The sequence below is a fragment of the Cetorhinus maximus genome, chromosome 18, assembly GCF_964194155.1.
Source record: "Cetorhinus maximus chromosome 18, sCetMax3.hap1.1, whole genome shotgun sequence".
Taxonomy (NCBI): domain Eukaryota; kingdom Metazoa; phylum Chordata; class Chondrichthyes; order Lamniformes; family Cetorhinidae; genus Cetorhinus; species Cetorhinus maximus.
The window spans coordinates 46,572,559-46,592,692 of NC_135896.1; the positions used below are offsets into that span (position 1 = coordinate 46,572,559).

The window sequence follows — 20,134 nt, forward strand, 5'->3', positions numbered from 1 at the left end:
TTTAAAAAAGGTACAGACAAAGTTGTTATAGCATAAAAAAAGTACCTACTTTGAAATTTTTTGCATTTAGACAAGAGCTTCTGTAAAAAAGTATTAAAATCAGTAAAACAGCACAGAATCTAAGTGTTGGCACCTTGTGATCCAACCTCAAATCCAGCTTTTTAGTGGGTGGGGGTGTTATGGATCTATGCAAAATTTAAAAAGAGTTCCCATTTTGTCAGTTTTCTAAATACAAACTCAGAATCCAAATCAGTCACTTTGACGTTACTTATTAAAAGGCACCAAGTCAGTGACAGAAGATATCTCCTGAAATTTGGTGGAAAACCCAACATATAAATCTGATTTTCACCAAATCTGACAAGACCCTTGACAATTAGGATTGAAGTAAGGTATGGACGTTTATTCCAATGCACAGTTGATTTGATTCATAACATTCCAGCTCACAGAAAGAATCCAAAAATAATTTTTCAGTTTAAAGAATAGCCAAAAACAAATTAAGTAGTTCATGCATCATTTCTTAAGAGATGCAAAAATATAACAGATATTTAGAAAAACAACGGAAAAATGGAATGGATAGTTTGAAATGGACCCTTTTCAAAAGAATTCTGTATTTGAATGAAATTCAATTAAAACTTAGTGGATTTAAACACTAATTGGCTCATTGCTTTTCTCTTGATTTTTTTCATGAAGGATAGAGCTGATGAGTTGACGAACCCGTCATCAGAACTGAAAGGTTGTCAACCTGAAACATTAACTCTGTTTTTCTCTCCACAGATGCCACTTGACCTGCTGAGTGTTTCCAGAATTTTCTGTTCTATGTTTAGTCTACTATAAAATAAAGCAGCATACGAATCAAGCCAGCATAATATCTATTGTTAATTCAGTCCAGGTTTGGAGAAATTGAAGGAATGCACATGCATCAGTCAGTCCAGAATGAAGGAGCGTCATTGTTAAGCTCCCAGGTGCTGTTAGCACACTACTGGATGTGGAGCAGTAGGAATGAACTTCGATAAGAAGGCATCGACACTACTTACAAGAATGAGTGACAGCACTGAATCAGAGAAGATACCCGGCAGCACATCCAAATTCCTATCAATACTCGTAAAATGTCATGGTTATTTGTGATAATATTCCTTTATAAATGGAGAGCTGGCGATAAAAGTCTAGTAAATCAATGGTGTGCTTTTATTTTCTCTATAATTTTAATTTAAAGCCTCCATTTCATTTTTATTAAGTTTCACATTTTTAGAATTCTGTTCTGTTGCAAACTTTCTATATTGTCCAAATATTGCTCTAGCTTGTTAACCTTTCTAGCATGATTTACTAACTAAACTGAATCAAATGAGAGCAGTTAACTTATTGGCTCAGCACTGACAAAGGTGCCTTAAAATACGTGAACCTCTGTCCCCAGTTTTATTTATTTCTTACCTAAGCAAAATTGAAAGGGAAGTTAGGGGATACAAGTTGTAATTTCTTTTCTAATCTCAAAAGATGTTTTTTCTGGATAATTACCAAAATATGAGAGGCAAGAAATGTTATTCTACCCTAAGTTAATTTATTATTTAAAAATATTACTAAAATAAAATTATCCTCTTCATTATTGTTGCTAGATTCTAGAGAGCATTGGAACACAACCACCTTCAATTTTCCCTCTAAATCACACACTATCCTGACTGGAGCTGTGTTGTCATGCTTTCATCATCAATGGGTCAATATCCCGGAGCTCCCTCCCTAACAGCACTGTGGGAGTATCTTTACCAAACGGACTGCAACAGTTCAAGAAGGGGCTCACTACTGTCTACTCAAGGGCTATTAGGAATGGACAATTAATGTTGGTCTTACCAGTGATGCCCACATCCCATGAATAAATAAAAAAAAGTCACATCTATTGCCCTGCAAAACTTTTAATGCCTTACATGAAACAAGTCAACTTCTAGCTTCATAGTACATTCAGCAAAGGTCAGGGCTGCAGTTCACAAACATCAAATTAGAAATATTTCTAATTTCAAATAATGAATAGCTACTGTGTTCAAATAATAAACAAGGCTGAAAAATTCCAGCCTTGCTTTCAGAAAGAGTGCATTGTGAAACTGAAGTTAGGATTACAGGCTTTCTTTGTCTTACCATCTTTACTATCCATAGGTCTAGCTACATCCAGTTCAAATGCATCATGCATCTGTTGACCCCGAAAACGTTTTAGGTGTTCAGCTTCAATCAGATCACTGTCTTCCTCTTCCAAAGGTTGCCACGTACCATCAACAAACCACTGGCCACGCATGACAACAATCATATCAGGTTCTGCAAAGTCAAATGGCAACACAAGCATAGTTAATTGCAGAAAGCAAAATCTAGCACGTTCCAAATTCCCTGAACTTTTCTTCTTAAATATGCTGGAAAAATAAAAAATCAAAGTATTGCAACTGTTTTCACTACAGATGCTGCTTGACCTGCTGGATTTTCTGTTTTTGTTTCATGTTACTGGAACAACGGAATTGGGAAAAGGGAGAAGAAGAGGGAGAAAAGGCGAGTCTGCAACTAAATTGTGCAGTCCAGAACATAAAAAAAAAGACACACAGGTAACTAATTTTCTATTTAATTATTTCTAAGAGATCTTATTTTTAATAAGTGGACTGACAATGGTTTCTGTTAAGTGATTGGGAGTGACTATTCGATGATCACATCCCAGCAAGATTGACAGTTTGTTTTCAAACTGCTAGTTTCTTGACAGGAGAGTTTCAAAGCAAATGTTCCATTTCTGGAGGAGCCTCCTCTCACCAAGTAGTATAAGAAATGTTGGCTTGAATTTTCCCAGGTGAATGACATAGAGGTGAAAAGTGAGCCCCAAAGCTAAACTTGTCAGCAATGGGACCCGCTTGGCAATTTTACCTCAATTGGCCTCCTAACTGGCCGGCTGCAGGACTACCATCCAACGAAGCTCAGTGGGTGGGTGCCCCATGCTGTCGGCCTGATCACAGGGCTCTGAAGCCTCAGTACCACTACATGGCGAGATGGTCTGCTTTTAAATGCAGGAGACCTTGGCAATTAGGGAGGTAAGCAGAATAAACAAATTGAAAACATTTAGAGACATTTACTGGGCAGAGGGTTGAAGAGCAAACCCCTCCAGGCAGGTCTTTGGAGCCATCGGTGCTGCCTTCCCTACCCCTGGCCCCTTCTTTGGCCCATGGAGTCTTCCCCACTCTGCCACTGGAAAGCGGCTTCCACTTAATCAACACCCTGTGCTGTGGGGATCGCCCTACCATCAGCAAAATGCCAATGGCAATGTAAGACAGCCCTTAATTGGGCCTTTAACGTGCAGACAGCCTATCCCTTTCCAGTCCTGCCATCAGTAAAATTGTGTTTTGGGGCACTACCACCGTGCTAAATGAGATAGACTTCGAATAGATCCAGCAACTCAAGACTGGGCATCCATGAGCCACTGTGCGCCATCAGCAGCAGCACTGTACTCGACCACAATCTGTAATCTCACGGTCCGGCATATTCCCCACTCTACTATTACCACCAAGCCAGGGGGTCAACCCTGGTTCAATGAAGAGTGCGGGAGGGCATGTCAGAAGCAGCACCAGGCATACCTAAAAATGAGGTGTCAACCTGGTGAAGCTACAACACAAGACTATTTGAGTCCCAAACAGCTTAAGCAGCATGTGATTGACAGAGCTAAGCGATTCCACAACCAACAGATCACACTTAAGCTCTGCAGTCCTGCCACATCCAGTCACGAATGGTGGTAGACAATTAAACAAAGAACAAAGAAAAGTACAGCACAGGAACAGGCCCTTCGGCCCTCCAAGCCTGCGCCGACCATATTGCCCATCAACTAAAACATTGTGCACTTCCGGGGTCCGTATCCCTCTATTCCCATCCTATTCATGTATTTGTCAAGCTGCCTCTTAAACAGCACTATCGTACCTGCTTCCACCATCTCCTCTGGCAGCGAATTCCAGACACTCACTACCCTCTGCGTAAAAGACTTGCCCCGCACATCTCCTCTATAGTTTTCTCCTCTCACCTTAAATCTATGTCCCCTAGTAATTGACTCTTCCACCCTGGGAAAAAGCTTCTGACTATCTACTCTGTCCATGCCACTCATAATTTTGTAAACTTCTATCAAGTCGTCCCTCAATCTCTGTCGCTCTAGTGAGAACAATCCCAGTTTCTCCAACCTCTCCTCATAGCTAATAACCTCCAGACCAGGCAGCATCCTGGTAAACCTCCTCTGCACCCTCTCCAACGCCTCCATATCCTTCTGGTAATGTGGTGACCAGAATTGCACGCAATATTCTAAGTGTGGCCTAACCAAGGTTCTATACAGCTGCAGCATGACTTCTCAGCTTTTATACTCAATACCCCTGCCAATGAAGGCAAGCATGCCATATGCCTTCCTGACTACCTTATCCACCTGCATTGCCACTTTCAGTGACCTGTGGACCTGTACACCAAGATCCCTCTGCCCGTCAATGCACTTAAGGGTTCTGCCATTTACTGTATAATTCCTGCCTGTATTAGACCTTCCAAAATGCATTACCTCGCATTTGTCCGGATTAAACTCCATCTGCCGTTTCTCCGCCTAAGTCTCCAACCGATCTATATCCCGTTGTATCCTTTGACAATCCTCTTCACTATCTGCAACTCCTGCAACCTTAGTGTCGTCTGCAAACTTACTAATTAGCCCACTTACATTTTCCTCCAAATCATTTATGTATACTACAAACAGCAAAGGTCCCAGCACTGATCCCTGTGGAACTCCACTAGTCACAGCTCTCCATTCAGAAAAGCACCCTTCCACTGCTACCCTCTGTCTTCTATGGCCAAGCCAATTCTGTATCCATCTTGCCAGCTCACCTCTGATCCCGTGCTTTTACCTTCTGTACCAGTCTGCCATGAGGGACCTTGTCAAAGGCCTTACTGAAATCCATGTATATAACATCCACTACCTTTCCATCGTCGATCATCTTTGTCACTTCCTCAAAGAACTTGATCAAGTTAGTGAGACACGACCTCCCCTTCACAAAACCATGCTGCCTCTCACTAATACGCCCATTTGCTTCCAAATGGTAGTAAATCCTGTCACAAAGAATCTTCTCCAATAATTTGCCTACCACTGACGTAAGGCTCACTGGCCTGTAATTTCCTGGATTATCCCTGCTACCCTTCTTAAACAATGGAACAACATTGGCCATTCTCCAGTCCTCTGGGACCTCACCTGTAGCCAGATACAAAGATTTCTGTCAAGAAACAACTCACTGGAGGAGGAGGCTCCACAAATATCCCCATCATCAATGCTGGAAGCACAGCACATCAATGCAAAAGATAAGGCATTCACAACAATTTTTAGCCAGAAGTGCTGAGTGCACGGTCCATCTCGGCCTCCTCCAGAGGTCCCCAGCATCACAAATGCCAGTCTTCAGCCAATTCGATTTACTCCACGGCTGAAGGTACTGGGATACTTCAAGGGCAATGGACCCTGACAATGTTCCAGCAATAGTGCTGAAGACTTGTACTCCAGAACTTGCTGCGCTCAGCCAAGCTGTTCTAGTATAGCTACAACACCGACATCTACCCAGCTATGTGGAAAATTGCCCAGGTATGCCCTGTATACAAAAAGCAGGACAAATCCAACCTGACCAATTACTGCCCCATCAGTCTGCTCTCGATCATCAGTAAAGTAATGAAAGGGGTCATCAACAGTGCTATCAAGCGGCACTTGCTTAGCAATAACCTGCTTACTGACGCCCGGTTTGGGTTCCACCAGGGTAACTCAGCTTCTGACCTCATTACAGCCTTGGGTCAAACATTGACAAAAGAGCTGAACTCCAGAGGTGAGGCGAGAGTGACCGAGTGTGGCATCAATGAGCCCTAGCAAAACTGGAGTCAATGGGAATCAGGGAAAAACTCTCCACTGGTTGGAATCATACCTAGTACAAAGGAGGATGGTTGTGGTTGTTGGTGGTCAATCATCTCAGTTCCAGGACATCACTGCAAGACTTCATCAGGGTATTATTCTAGGCCAAGCCATCTTCAGCTGCTCCATCAATGACCTTCCTTCTATTACAAGGTCAGAATGGGGATGTTCACTGATGATTGCACAATGTTCAGCACTATTCGCAACTCCTCAGATACTGAAGCAGTACATGTCCAAATGCAGCAAGACCTGGACAATATCCAGGCTTGGGCTGACAAGTAGCAAGTAACAATCATGCCACACAAGTGCCAAGCAATCACCATTTCCAACAAGAGAGAATCTAACCATCACCACTTGACATTCACTGGCATTACCATCACTGAAACCTCCACTATCAACATCCTGGGAGGGGGGGGGGGGTTACCATTGACCAGAAACTGAGCTGGATTAGCCGTATAAATACTGTGGCCACAACAGCAGGTCAGAGGCCAAGAATCCTGTAGCGAGAAACTCATCTCCTGACTCCTTAAAGCCTGTCCACCATCTACAAGGCACAAGTTAGGAGTGTGATGGAATACTTTCCATTTGCCTGGATGAGTGCAGCTCCAAGAACACTCAAGAAGCTTGACATCATCCAGGAAAAAGCAGCCCGCTTGATTGGCACCCCTTCCACAAACATTCACTCCTGCCACCATCGACGAACAGTGGCAGCAGTGTGCACCATCTACAAGATGCAATGCAGAAACTTACCAAGGCTCCTTAGGCAGCATCTTCCAAATTTACGACTGCTACCATCTAGACGGACAAGGGCAGGAGATACATGGGAACACCACCACCTGGAAATCCCTCTCCAAGCCACTCACCATCCTCACTTGGAAATATATCGTCGTTCCTTCGCTGGATCAAAATCCTGAACTCCCTCCCTAACAGCACTTTGGGTGTGCCTACACCACAGGGACTGCAGCGGCTCAAGAAGGCAGCTCACCACCATCTTCTCAGGGGCAATTAAGGATGGGCAATAAATGCTGGTCTAGCCAGGGATGCCCACATCGCATAAATAAATTTTAAAAATGCCCTGATGATGGAATTGTCGGGGAGCCAATCCGACCTAGTTCCCCACAATTTTACCAGCCCCCACATCTCCCAGCCCACCTTCCTAGGGCTGGTACAATTCAGTGTTATCTTCAGATCTTGTTCCCCCTTACCTCACAAGCTAGTCTACTGTCAATGTTGTAACTACCATGAAGAGCAAAGGAAGTGATAAGGAATCCCTATAAAATACAATCAATCAGTGAAAGAATTTAGTTGGTGCAGTTGATTACAGATACTAGGCTTTCGCTTCTGCAACCTGGGTTCAAGTTCAAGTTTATAAGACACTAGTTCGGCCTCAGCTGAAGTACTGCATCCAGTTCTGGGAGCAGCATTTCAGGAAAGATGTGAAGGCATTGAAGAGAATGCTGAAAAGATTCACAGCAATGTTTGCAGGGGTGAGGAACTTAGGATACCTTAGAGAAGTTAGGACTATTTTCCTTGGAGAAATTAGGGCTGAGAGGAGATTTGATAGAGATATTCAAGATCATGAGGGGTCTGGGCAGAGTAGATAAGGAGAAATTGTTCTCACTTGTGAAAGGATCAAAAATGAGATTTGGAATAATTTGCAAAAGAAGGAAAGGGATTTTGAGAAAAATCCTTTTTATGAAGCGAGTGGTTAAGGTCTGGAATGCATTGCCTGAGAGTGTGGTGGAGGCAGGGTCAATTGAGGCATTCGAAAGGGAATTAGATTGTCATTTGAAAAGGAACAATGTGAAGAGTTATGGGGAGAAGGCGGGAGAATGACACTAAATAAATTGCTCATTTGGAGAGCTGGTGCAGACAAGATAGGCCAAATGGCCTCCTCTTGCACTGTAAAATTTCTGTGATTCTATGACTCAGCCCTGACTTGAGATGAAAGCTCACTCTGCAAGATGCAAGGATCCTATACAAAATAAGTTTGCATAGTTTCCAATGAACCTAACTGCTAATTTCACTTAGCAATAATTGACATACAAGAAAAATGTTGCTAGTGCAGTTGAGGCTTAGACATATTGGTGGCACAAGACAGTTGGATTTTACTCAGCTTTTTACTGGGAGATCTTGATGCTTGCCATGTTCTAATCCCCTACACCAGAATACTGAAATTCACCCCTGAAAAATTGTAATTACAACGTTTAAATAATAAACCATGTGAGGAGCCAGTCGCATACCAAATAAAGGCAATCAAACTCCTTCACCTCAGACTAGCCATTTCTATTTCCCCCTGCTGTTTGGCATCTATCGTTTTGTCTTTTTAAGGTGAAGCACTTGGGGCCACCTTCCGGTACATCAGCAACATTTCAGCATGCAAAACTCATTGTATAGAGTTTCTTCTCCCCTATCTCAGTTCAGAATGTCACATGTGAGCAAAAACAAGGCATGTGGAAGCTCCTACATTCTTGTAGCACTTGATTTGCTGTCATGATTTGTGCAGAGGAGTTCATTTAGATTTCAAGTGCTTCCAAATCTGCTCATAGGCTGAGACAACCTATTCAATGGCAAAGAGAAGTCTAAGCAGTTGATTTAACTGCTTATAAATAGAACACCAAGTATACTGTCTGCTTTTAGTGTGAATGCAAAATAATGTGGGATAATTGCAAATAACAAACGTTCCTATTATAGGTATTCTTTCAAATTTGGCTGATTCTTCTGGAATATGGCCCCGGCTTTTTGGGGTAATCCTTACTCGATAGCTTTAGGATGAAGTTTTTGGGTCCTCTCCAACTATTCATGTTGTATACCACAATTGTTTCACATTCATTTATTGGTTTACAGGATTCTGGGATGTTTTATGGGAGGTAAGCAGTTTATTTGCCCCCTTTGTTCCAAAAGAACGATAAAGGTATGGGATCCAACTAAGCCCAAGATCAGAAGCCAGGTTTATAACTTAAAAAAGGGCTAGATTCAAAAAAGGAGGAAAAAATTAAAAAATACAGGTTGGAGGAGGATGTGTAACAACACTTCAGTAGAACATAAATGAAACATCTTTGCACGAATAATGCTGGACATGCTAAACAAGTACACACCTAATATCATCAAGCTCAAATAAATGTTACCCTAATAAAAACAGAAAGTGCTGGAAAAACTCAGCAGGTCTGGCAGTATCTGTAGAGAGAGAAACAAAGTTAATGTTTCGAGTCAAATATGACCCTTGTAGTTTCAAAAGAGTCATACTCAACTCAAAAAGTTTACTCCATTTCTCTTTCTGCAGATGCTGCCAGGCAGAACTTTGCCCTTGGCAGACAGGCTCAGCAGGGGCAGTCGGGAAGCCGACCACCGCCCGCAATCGGCACCGCACTGCGATTTCATGCTGGCGATTCAATTAAGGCCCGCCCAGCATAAAACGCGAGCAGGATGGGGAGGAGTGCAAGCTGGCTGAGGGCAAACTTAGCGCATGCGCGCGAGTGAGCTTTGCATACTCTCCATGCCTCAGGTGGATGAAGAGATATAAAAAAATGTTTAAAATAAAAATGTAATAAAACATGTGACAGAGTCACATGAGGGGACATGAGCAGGGACATATTATTAATGAAAAATTAAAGCTTTTATTTTATTTTTATTTGCTTTTGGAAACCTCATCCAGCCCGTGGATGAGGTTTCCAAAAAAATTGCAAAGGCTGCTTGGCCTTTTTGCCTGCCCACCAACTGTTAGGTTGGACGGGCAGCGAAAAATGTAATTTAATTGACAACGGCCTTCACAGGTCTTTTGACTGTCGGCGGGTGCGCTGCCAGCTCCAGCGCAAACCCGCCGACCGAACTATCGCACGGCTGCACATTGACGTCGGCACATGAAAATTTCTGCCCGCTGAGTACTTCCAGTACCTGCTGTTTTTATTTCAGATTTTCAGCATTCACAGTATTTTGTTTTTAATCCACTTAAGGTGACATTTTAATAAAAAATGAACTAAAGACAAAAACTTACATTTACAAATTTTGCAGGGGGAAAGGCTCACTAGTATGAATGCAGATCACGCAAAAAACAAGTTAAAAGGCTAATCAGAGAGAGAGAGCGAGATCTAGTACATAAAAAAGCAGCTACAGCGGCAAATTGCAATAGTAAAAAATTACTTCAATACTACAATAGCTGCAAGAGATGGGAACATTAAAAGGTAGCAAACATTGTGTAATGATTACATCCTCCAAATATTCACAACACAGATGACATACAATATACCTCTGGCCTTCACACCACCAACACAGCACCACCACTGCCCCCTGCACCCCCCCAAAGCAAGAACATTAAGACAACATTCTTCAATGTAAATGAGATGGAAGTGCTTCAAAAACAAAGGACTTAAAATAAATAAATGAAAAGAGACAGAAGGTGCTTAGCTCAAGGTAATGCAGGGCCCATATTCAAAACGGATGAAGAAACAGATCCAAGCAATTGAAGACCATTAATCATCAATTCTGTGTAAAATAATGGAATTGATTAGGAGTAAACCCAAAAATTATCTAGCTAAAATTTAGAAAAGAAAGGGTACTGGTTTGAGTAAGTAACATAAAGGTTCAGGTGGTTGTGATTTTGAGTGCCTAGAACTCAGTAGTGGCGCTACTGTTGTTTCTAATTTACATCACTGTCTTGAATTCAGAAGCTCAATGTAACCTGGTCAAATCTGAAGATGAAACCACACTGTGTAGGACAACAAAATCAAAGGAAGCATTCCAGAAATTACAGAATGAGCTAAATAAATGATGTGAGTGAGCTGATCGCTGGCAGGTGAAATTAGTGCAGACATGTGTAAGTATTGTGCATAGGAAACAGAAAATGGTCTTCACAAATACTATGAATGGTGTTGAACTAGCTACGGTTAAGCGAGATCAGGAAGTCCTCAAAGTTTTAACATATCCAATCAATGCACAGCAGCAAATAAAACCAACACAATGTCGAACTTTGTAGTGAAAACTGTAGAGGTGATTACTGTACGGTTGCACTGGTCAGACCATATCTTGAGTACTGTGTCCACTTCTGATCACTGAACATAGGAATTAGGAGCAGCAGTAGGCCATTCGGCCCATCAAGCCTGCTCCGTCATTCAATAAGACATTTACTGATTTGGCTGTGGTCTCAATTCCGCTTTCCTGTCTGCTCCCCATAACCCGACACCCTTGTCTATCAAAAATCTGCCTAACTCTGCCTTGAATAAATTCAGTGACCTAGCCTCCAATGCTCTCTGGGGAGGAGAATTCCACATACAAATGACCCTCAGAGAAAAAATTTCTCCTCGTCTCCATCTTAAACGGTAGGCCTCTTATTCTTAAACTGTGTTCCCTAGTTCTAATCCCCCCCACAAGTGGAAGCATCCTCCTGTATCTACCCTGTCAAGTCCCCTCAGGACCTTATATGTTTCAATAAAATCGCCTCACAAAAACGAGGGAGGCAATCAAGAGCTGGAAGTAATGCAGAAAAGAGCCACAAGGCTGATCCCTAGGCCTGAAAATTTCCAGGTTGGCCCCTCTCGTCTCAGGAGAAATGGGGCCGGATTCAGGCTTCCAACAGGAAGCAGCCTGTATTTTTTTTTAAAAAAGGCACTCCTGAAAAATCCCACAACCCAGGAATGGGGTCAAGAATCGTGGAGTTGGGACCCGCCCGACATCTTTAAAGGGCTCCCAAGTCAACCTGATTCAGTGAAAATCCAGGCCCTAGTATCAGGGATCTGAGTTATGAGGAAAGGTAGGAGAAACTACAATTTTCACTGAGGAAAGGAGGCATTGGAAATACTGCTCTAAAATAAAGAGTGGGAGTGGCATATGAGGGGGGAAAATAAATAATTCTTGGGATATAGGTATTGCTAGAAAGGCCACTATTTGTTGCCCATCCCCTAGAAGGTGGTGGTGAGCTGCCCTCTTGAAACTCTGTAGTGGTTTGATACAACTGAGTGGCTCGGTAGGTCACTTCAGAGGATGGTTGAGAGCCAACCATGGCTTGGGACTGGAGTCGCATGTAGGTTAAGACTGTGTAATTAACTGTGACCTTGCCAGTGGTATCCATATACCCAGAAAAGTTAAAAAAAGACGGGCTGAACATAATCTATTCAGTAATTACTAAATGCGCTCAATTTGTGAATATCACCACATAATATTTAGTCATGATAAATATATCACCTGATTATTAAGAAAAACCATATGAAATGGAATTTTTTTTCCCCAGGAAACTTCCAAGATTATCAATATTTCCATTTCCCCACTTACCCCTGGGATTTTAGGCACCTTTTGGAACAGAGGAAAAGCAACAGTTTCAGTTGCGAGTGAGAGGTGAAGGCAGCAAGGGTCAAGAGAACTTATAATTTTGTAAATTAGATCAGAGGAAGAGTGCAAAAGAAATCAAAGGGCTTGAAGACTAATATTAAACTCTACAGATCAAACATCTCAAAGACAAATAAATATGATCCCTAAACATCACAGATGGTCAGCAGAGAAAACACATTAATAAGCTCCCAAAGCAAGCTGCAAAGGGCCTATTTCAAAGTAAACAAATTCTTTTGAAGATCATGACACATCTGGGAGGTTACAGCATAACAACAGAGGTTGAAAAGGCAAATCAATAGCATTACTAAAATCCTTACATTAACTAGATTTAGAAATATAAATGCAAATCCAATTAGGGAGCTTCCCTTCATATCTTCTCAAAACAGCAAGTTCCTTTAAATATTTATTTAAAAGAAATGAGGGTTGGAGGAACATACAAGTTTTTTCACTTTTGAATATATAGTGGCATAGTGGTATTGTCACTGGACTGGTAATCCAGGGACCCAGGGTAATGCTCTTGGGACCGGGATTCGAATACCACCACAGCAGATGGTGGAATGTGAATTCAATAAATATCTGGAATTAAAAGTCTAATTATGAACATGAAACCATTGTCGATTGTCATAAAAACCCATCTGGTTCACTAATGCTCTTTAGGGGAGGAAATCTGCCATCCTTACCTGGTCTGGCCTACATGTGACTCCAGGCCCACAGAAATGTTGTTGACTCTTAAAAATGCCCTCTGAACAAGGGCAATTAGGGATGAGCAATAAATCCTGGCCTAGCCAGCGATGCCCACATCCCACAAACAAATAAAAAAAATGAAAGACAAGCAGACTTTGATAATCAGATGATTCATACCTTGTGCCTGACTTACCCTTCTACATCTGGCCATTTAAGTTGCATAAAAGGAGCACTTTACATTAGATACTGACGCCATTGATCACTTATAATTCTATGTGCGAACTTTGTATGCTAATGAGGTTTACAGAAACTGAGATTTTCTGTACTTAGTAGCTTGCCATCTCAAAGCAGCTGCATGGATTGTTGGCCGTAAAATCACTATCATGGTTCTTGAATGGCAGATAGTATTCCTACTATCCCACTATTGTACATCAAGTATAAATTGAGTGAACTAAAACTTCAGCTTTTAACATTACCACCACGTTAGTTTGCCAGGCATCAAAATTGAATTATCGTGGCAAACTCAGCTGCTGCATTACACATACCAATAATTCACAAACAGCTAAAAGATATTAATATATGCAAGAACAAGGGTGATGATTTGTACTTGTTAATTACATGTTGACATGAATAATATCCAAGGTACTTTTATTTAATATTTGAATGTTTACAGCAACATCTGATCAGAATTTGTTCTTCCCTACTTCTCGCCTGCCATTTTGAAAAGAGCTTTATCTAAATGCAGTGGGTTCATCCAAGTTATGTTATAACACTAATGACTGAACATTGCACCTCTTTCAATGCTATTTTCAGTACCTCTTTGCAAATTTCACCACACAAATGGCAACATTTCAAGAAGCTAAGAATAATTTCCACCAATCATCACCACCTTGTTTTCTGCCCAGGCAATGAGTTTTAACCTCCCAAAATCTCCAAAGATTCTGGTTTCCTTTCCCACACATGCACAAGCCTACACAGACTCCAAATCAAATTTCAAATACCAGCCATCCTTCTACATTTCCTCAGATAAGTGCAAATTATGGATATTTTTCTAATGTGCATATGCACTCCCAAAAAAATCATGGAATGACATCCACAAAAAACATTTACATATATCTGGGCCAGAGTTGTAACAAAAGTTGAAAGCCAGTTTTACAATGATCAACAGAAGAACATGAAACATAGGGGCAGGAGGAGACTCTACAACACCTCAAGCTTGCTCCGCCATTCAATGCGATCATGACTGATATTCTACCTCAACGCCACTTTCCTGCCCACTCCCTATATCTCTATTCCCTGAGAAATCAAAAATCTATGACCCGAGTCTTGAATATACTTAACAATGGAGCATCCATTAGGATAGACAATTCCAAAGATTCACAATCCTCTGAGTGAGGAAATTTCTTCTCATCTCAGTCCTAAATGACTGACCCCAAATCCTGAGGTTGTGTCCCAGTGTTCTAGTTTCCCTGACCAGGAGAAACAAACAATCTCTCAAGTTTATACCCTGTCAAGCCTCTTCAGAATCTTGTATGTTTCAATGAAATCATCTCATTCTTCTAAACTCGAGAGATTAGAGGCCCAATTAATTGTGCGGAGGCCAAAAGTGAGCTTTCCAATGATGGGATGAAACGACGGAATTAAGTTGGAAGAGGAATGAGCTTCCCGACTGAAAGTATTGGGTACCTCTTGTTAATAGGTTTGCATGTAGTGCATCCTCATTAAAAGACCACCATGCCAGAATTTAGCGTAGCTTTCCAATTAAGTAATCAGTGAATGAGAAACATGTGCCTTCAGATTCACGACTGCTTAAGTGTGGCATGGGCAGGTGAGGTAGTCTTCCAGCTGGATTTGGAGTGAGTAGGAGCTACTTTTTCTTCCTTGGGGAGCTTTGTTAAACTACTGAAGAGGAGGCATTGATGATTGAGATTGGACGACGGCAGTCAAAGGGGAATGGGGCATGGCTGTCCGAGGGAGGGAGAGTGGTGGCAGCTTTACAAAGTAGCTTGGGGGTCAGAGAGAGGAAGCTGGAGTATACAGGGAAGATCAATGTCGAAAGACTGTAGGTCAAGCATGATTGTGGGGAGATCAAGGTTTGTACATGGAAGGGCAATGGTGGTCCTGAGAGTCGAAAGCAACAGAGGGAAGGTCAAGGGTGATCAAGGGAGGGTCGAGAAATGATGGATGACAAGTCAAGGGCAATGGGGGGTGAAGGGTGATGGCTTCCAGTTCCAAGGTCACTGGGCAAGTGTTCACGAACATGACTGTGTCAACAAGAAGAGTTCTCTACAGTGAACCTCGAGGATGGAGTTGACTACGGTGGGGTGGGTGAAGACCAGGGTGTGGCCAATGCCAAGTATAGGGCTCCCTATTGGTCAAAAATGCTCAGAGCAGGAGGAAGGTCCTTCTGTTGTCATTCTTGGGAACAGGACCTCCCGCCATTCCCAGATGGCCTAGAGGAGAACCTGGAGGGAGGCATCTCTGAACTGTGCGGCAACTCTTTGTCTGCGCTCGGACATTTGCCACTTTTGTATGGGGTGTCAGCAGCTCCAGGGATCAATAGGGGGGTGCTGTGGCAGCAGCTCCAGGGATCAATAGGGGGGTGCTGTGGCAGCAGCTCCAGGGATCAATAGGGGGGTGCTGTGGCAGCAGCTCCAGGGATCAATAGGGGGGTGCTGTGGCAGCAGCTCCAGGGTCCAGGTGGCTGTTGGAGAGAGGATGGCAGCAGTTGCAGTTCCCCCAAACCTCCTCAGACAGCAAGAATAATTCTCCCGGCCTGCAGGGAATGAATGCCTGTCTTGCCACCCTTTAAATATGCCATCGGACTTTCAACCTGTGAAGTAATGGTGAAGGTGACGACTTCCACTCTGCCACCACATGATTTGCTGTGCTTCTTGCGCACACAAAACCTAATTGGCTAGCACCACATGATAACACGTGGCCAGCCGCTCCGCCTACAAACTGAAATGCCACGCACTTCCAGTCCTACCGCCAACAACCTCGCCGCTACCGGAAGATTCCACCTCTAGTTGCTTTCTAAATGACCCACAATGCAAAGTGTGTGAGAGAAGCATTAGGGCTAGAATGGTGCCCCGCTGGAGCAATGAACAGTTACTTACCTGCTTCTGACAGAAAAAAAAATTGCTACTTGAGTTAAGAATAAATCTTTCAAGAGAAAAGAAAATACAAAATGAACTCTCCGTGATATTTCATTATAAATGTTTTTAACTAAATATGGGCCATATTGGGGGTCAAGTTTAAGTTTTTTTTTACACTCGTAATATCAACACCATTCTGCTGATATTTGGCCAAGCCAGTGCAAAAGACTGGGGAATTTTGAACGCAATTATAATACAATTAAATTGCTCTCAATGACCTTTTACACTGGTTTAAGATTCAATTTGTTGGATTAGGCCCTGCCAACAAAACCTACATGCCCTTACGCCAGAATGTTTTTTATAGTTGTACTGTATCACTTTTTCCAGCTGCAGCATTCTGGTGTCCATATAGGTGGTTGATGTCATTGTTGCGTTATTAGTGGAATTACTATGTCATAACTGGATTCAATTCAATTTCTGCATCTGATTTTCAAGTTAATGAGTCAAGGAGAAAAACAAAATCTGATTTCTCACCACAGATGTCTTCAGTATGTCTACTAAAAAATGTGTTTGTGGCAGATCATCAGTGCCAACTGGTTTAGTTTAGTAATGTTTAATTTTAACAGGAGGGCTGCTAGAAAATCCCTTTATCCAATATGTCAAATAGACTGTTTTCTGCATCTAATTCCTAGAAGGAAAATTGTTACTGAGTAGGGGGAATTGGAGCATGCCATACTCTTTCAATAGCCTAATGTTATTTTGGACAATATATGCACTCAGCATGTATACTGTACAATAGCATTTTTTGGTGATGCATATGCTTCAATTATTAATTTGAGTGCCAAGAATTTCATCTGACAGATGTAATCATTGAAGCATGACTCCAAGTCAAAGTTGCATCACTGCATCCACCTGTCTACTAATTTTAACAAATGCTATGCAGGATAGTTAATGTGACAATACCCAATTAAAAACAGTTGGTGCATGACAGGAAGAAATGTATGGTTGACTGTATAAATGACAATGAGAAAAAGAAACATTCTCCTCATCTTATATAATATATATATATATATATATATATATGTATATGTATATATATGCACACACACACATTTATAAGTTGCAATTTCCTCTGGCCCACAATTAAAATAGCAGCTCAGTATACCCATACAATTCAATGGAGTGCCTTTCTACAAAGCTCACAGAATGTTATTAAACCTAATGTCCAAGTTAAAAGCTGCTGAGATAACAAATGATGTATTTGTTTGTTGATGCAATTACCAATCAAGAGAAAACCATTCTAATCTTATAGTAAAGTACAAAACATCCGGTCAGATTATCTTCTATATTGTTAGAAAACCAATTAATTAAAGCAAAAAATGCTATTACAAAACAGAGCTCTTAAGATAGCATACAATTTATATCTCATCTTGGCCTATCCTCACACACATCCCTGGTACTCTTATCATGTTCAGACATTTCACTTCTTTCACTGCCCCTTCATGATCTTTATTTTTAAACCCTCCTCCTGTCCTAACTCAAACCACCTTATTCCGAGCATCTTCAATTTTCATTTGAACTCTCACTGCCCTGTCTCCCTTGCCTCCTTCAGCTTCACCGTCATAATAAACTACCAGATCCATGGCCACCATCCTCAATTTCTTCATTATAAGAGCTTTCTACCCTGAATACAGCAAGTGAGAGCTGGTAATGGCATAGGGCATCAGGGACCAAACTGATCAGAGCTAACAACAATGCATCTCCTTAACCAATTGGATTGAAAGATTATGAAATTACCAGCACAAGGACTAGGAAGTGCAACTTAAAAGTGGGTGGTTTCAAAGCGAAATCAGGCACAAAAAGGGAAATAGAGGGAAAGAAAGATCGGATGAGAGAAAGAGACAAATGACTTTTCTAAAATCGTCAACAATTAAAACCTGAAGGAATCAGACTCCAAATTTGTAAAAGTAATTTTCAGTGCCAGAGAGACTGATTGGTTGTAATTAACATTTACCACAGCACTAAAAGGATATTCAAACTGGGATAGACAGGACTTAATTCTGTGGCAAGTTTATTAACACAGCATACCATCTAATGCATTTCAATGGCAAGATGCCATTTTTGCTCAGCCAACAGCAGAGTGATACAACTAGGACTAGAAACTATTGGATATTTGAGTCTTATCACACATTGGCCCATCGCCTAAATTTGCTGCACTATTTGCACATATCTAATGGTGAGCATTATTTGTCCCCCCATTATTTTAACAGCAAAGTCTGAGCCATTTTCTCTCTCAACCTCCTCCCAACTTAACTCCTAATTACCCACACAAACATGGCATCATTAATTTCTCCCTATCTTCACATACAACGCATTAAAAAAAACTATCACCCTTGCGACGTCCATTCTTAACCATTCTATTTTTCTCATTCTCTTTATGAAAGCGTTAATATTCAGCTTCATTGCCTGGGTGGTAACTCACAGAACTAATCACATACTGGTTAGAAAGCCTGATTTTCATTTGCATTGACATCAACGGGATGAAAACGGGGCATATTCCTTAACAGATGGGCGATTTCACCACCAGATTACCATTTTGGCAGAAAAGTTGAGAATTAAGCCTACTTAGCGTCTCCAATCTCTTAATGCTTTGATGCTCCTTAATGCTTAATGGCCTGAGTCAGAAGGTTGTGAGTTAAGTCCTACTTCATGACTTATGTACAAAAATAAAGGCTGACACCCCAGTGTTGTACTGAGCGAGCGTCAACTTTTGTATGACGCATTAAACCAGGACTCTGTACCCTCATGGGGGCCATAAAAGATTCTAGGACACTATTTCAAAGAGCAATGGGAGAGTTATCTCTGGTGTCTTGGCCAATATTTACCCTTCAAATCAACATCATAAAAAAAAATTCTGATCATTATCTGATTGCTATTCATGTGCTCAGCAAGATCACAAGTTGATCTTCATTGCCACTACACTTCAAAAGTACTCAAATGGCTGTCAAGTGCTTTGGGACATCCTGTGGTCTTGAAAGGCACTATATGAAAGCAAGTCTTTCTCTTTTTCTTTGTTGCCACCGAAATAAATATTCACCTCTCCAAACAATTTCCTCTAATTTAATTTCTGTTTCACCGCCAACACTGAGAATACTTTTATTGCACCTAATTGTGAAGTGCCTTGGAAGCCTTATTCTGTTAAGGTGCTAAGCAAATGCAAGTTGTTATTGTTGTCTTAGTCAAATCACTAACGTTTTGCATGTGTGTGATGAGGCTTGGGAGCCTCATTTGTCAACCTCATGTTCTCTACCATATTCAACACTTTTTCCACCATCTCTCTTCTGTGATTCTTCTTCAACATACTGTGCTCTCATACCTACACATTGTGTAGCCTGCCCTACATCAACATTTTAAAAATTCTGTTCCTGTACTATCATCTCCACTATACCTAGAGTTTCACTGCTGGTACCATCCTACTGATCGTTTATATTACACTTCTTCAACATCACTCACAATAATGGAGTCAGCTTTCACATATATTCTATCTACCACTATCAAAACAGATTCAATGTTGCTACACTGTCCACATAAGAGATGTCATACCAAAGCCATCATTTCTGCTGCCTATTGCCATTAACTTTTGATCCTGACTTGGTCAGCCTTTCCGTGGTCCTCTCAAACTAAGGCATGTGGCACACAACCATGACCCTAGTTTGATTCTGAACTAAGCTTTTTAGCCTCATAACTGACTAGTTGTCAGAACTTCATGCTTCCACCTCAAACACTGCCTGCTTCTACTTTTCATCCCAATTTGATGGATTTCTCCAATCCCCTCCTCACAGGCCTCCCCCACCTCAAACTTCTAGAGTTCAATTAATCCAGAATCCCCAAATCTCAGTAAATCTACTGTAAGACCTTGTAGAAGTTTAAATCCTATTTTGCTTTACTATCTGGAAGAGCTTCTTCAGCTTTCTGTGATCCTGATTCTGGAGTGTTGATTGTTACCTACTTCTGATACAGCAACACTGCTGATAATTATAACCCTGCTCCCCGCGATTCTTTAACTAAAACCATTTTGCCATCATGATTGTGCAGTTTGTTCCAAAAACTG

At 41.5% G+C, this 20,134-nt stretch overlaps 1 protein-coding gene across 1 annotated transcript in view; it reads right to left on the reverse strand.

Annotated features, from left to right (window-relative positions):
- ddhd1b (DDHD domain containing 1b) overlaps window positions 1-20,134 on the reverse strand; it is a 95,390-nt gene that overhangs the window by 74,277 nt on the left and 979 nt on the right. Inside the window, 1 exon segment of the mRNA XM_078562610.1 lies at window positions 2,125-2,298. Within this exon segment, the coding sequence (XP_078418736.1) occupies window positions 2,125-2,298 (174 nt within the window).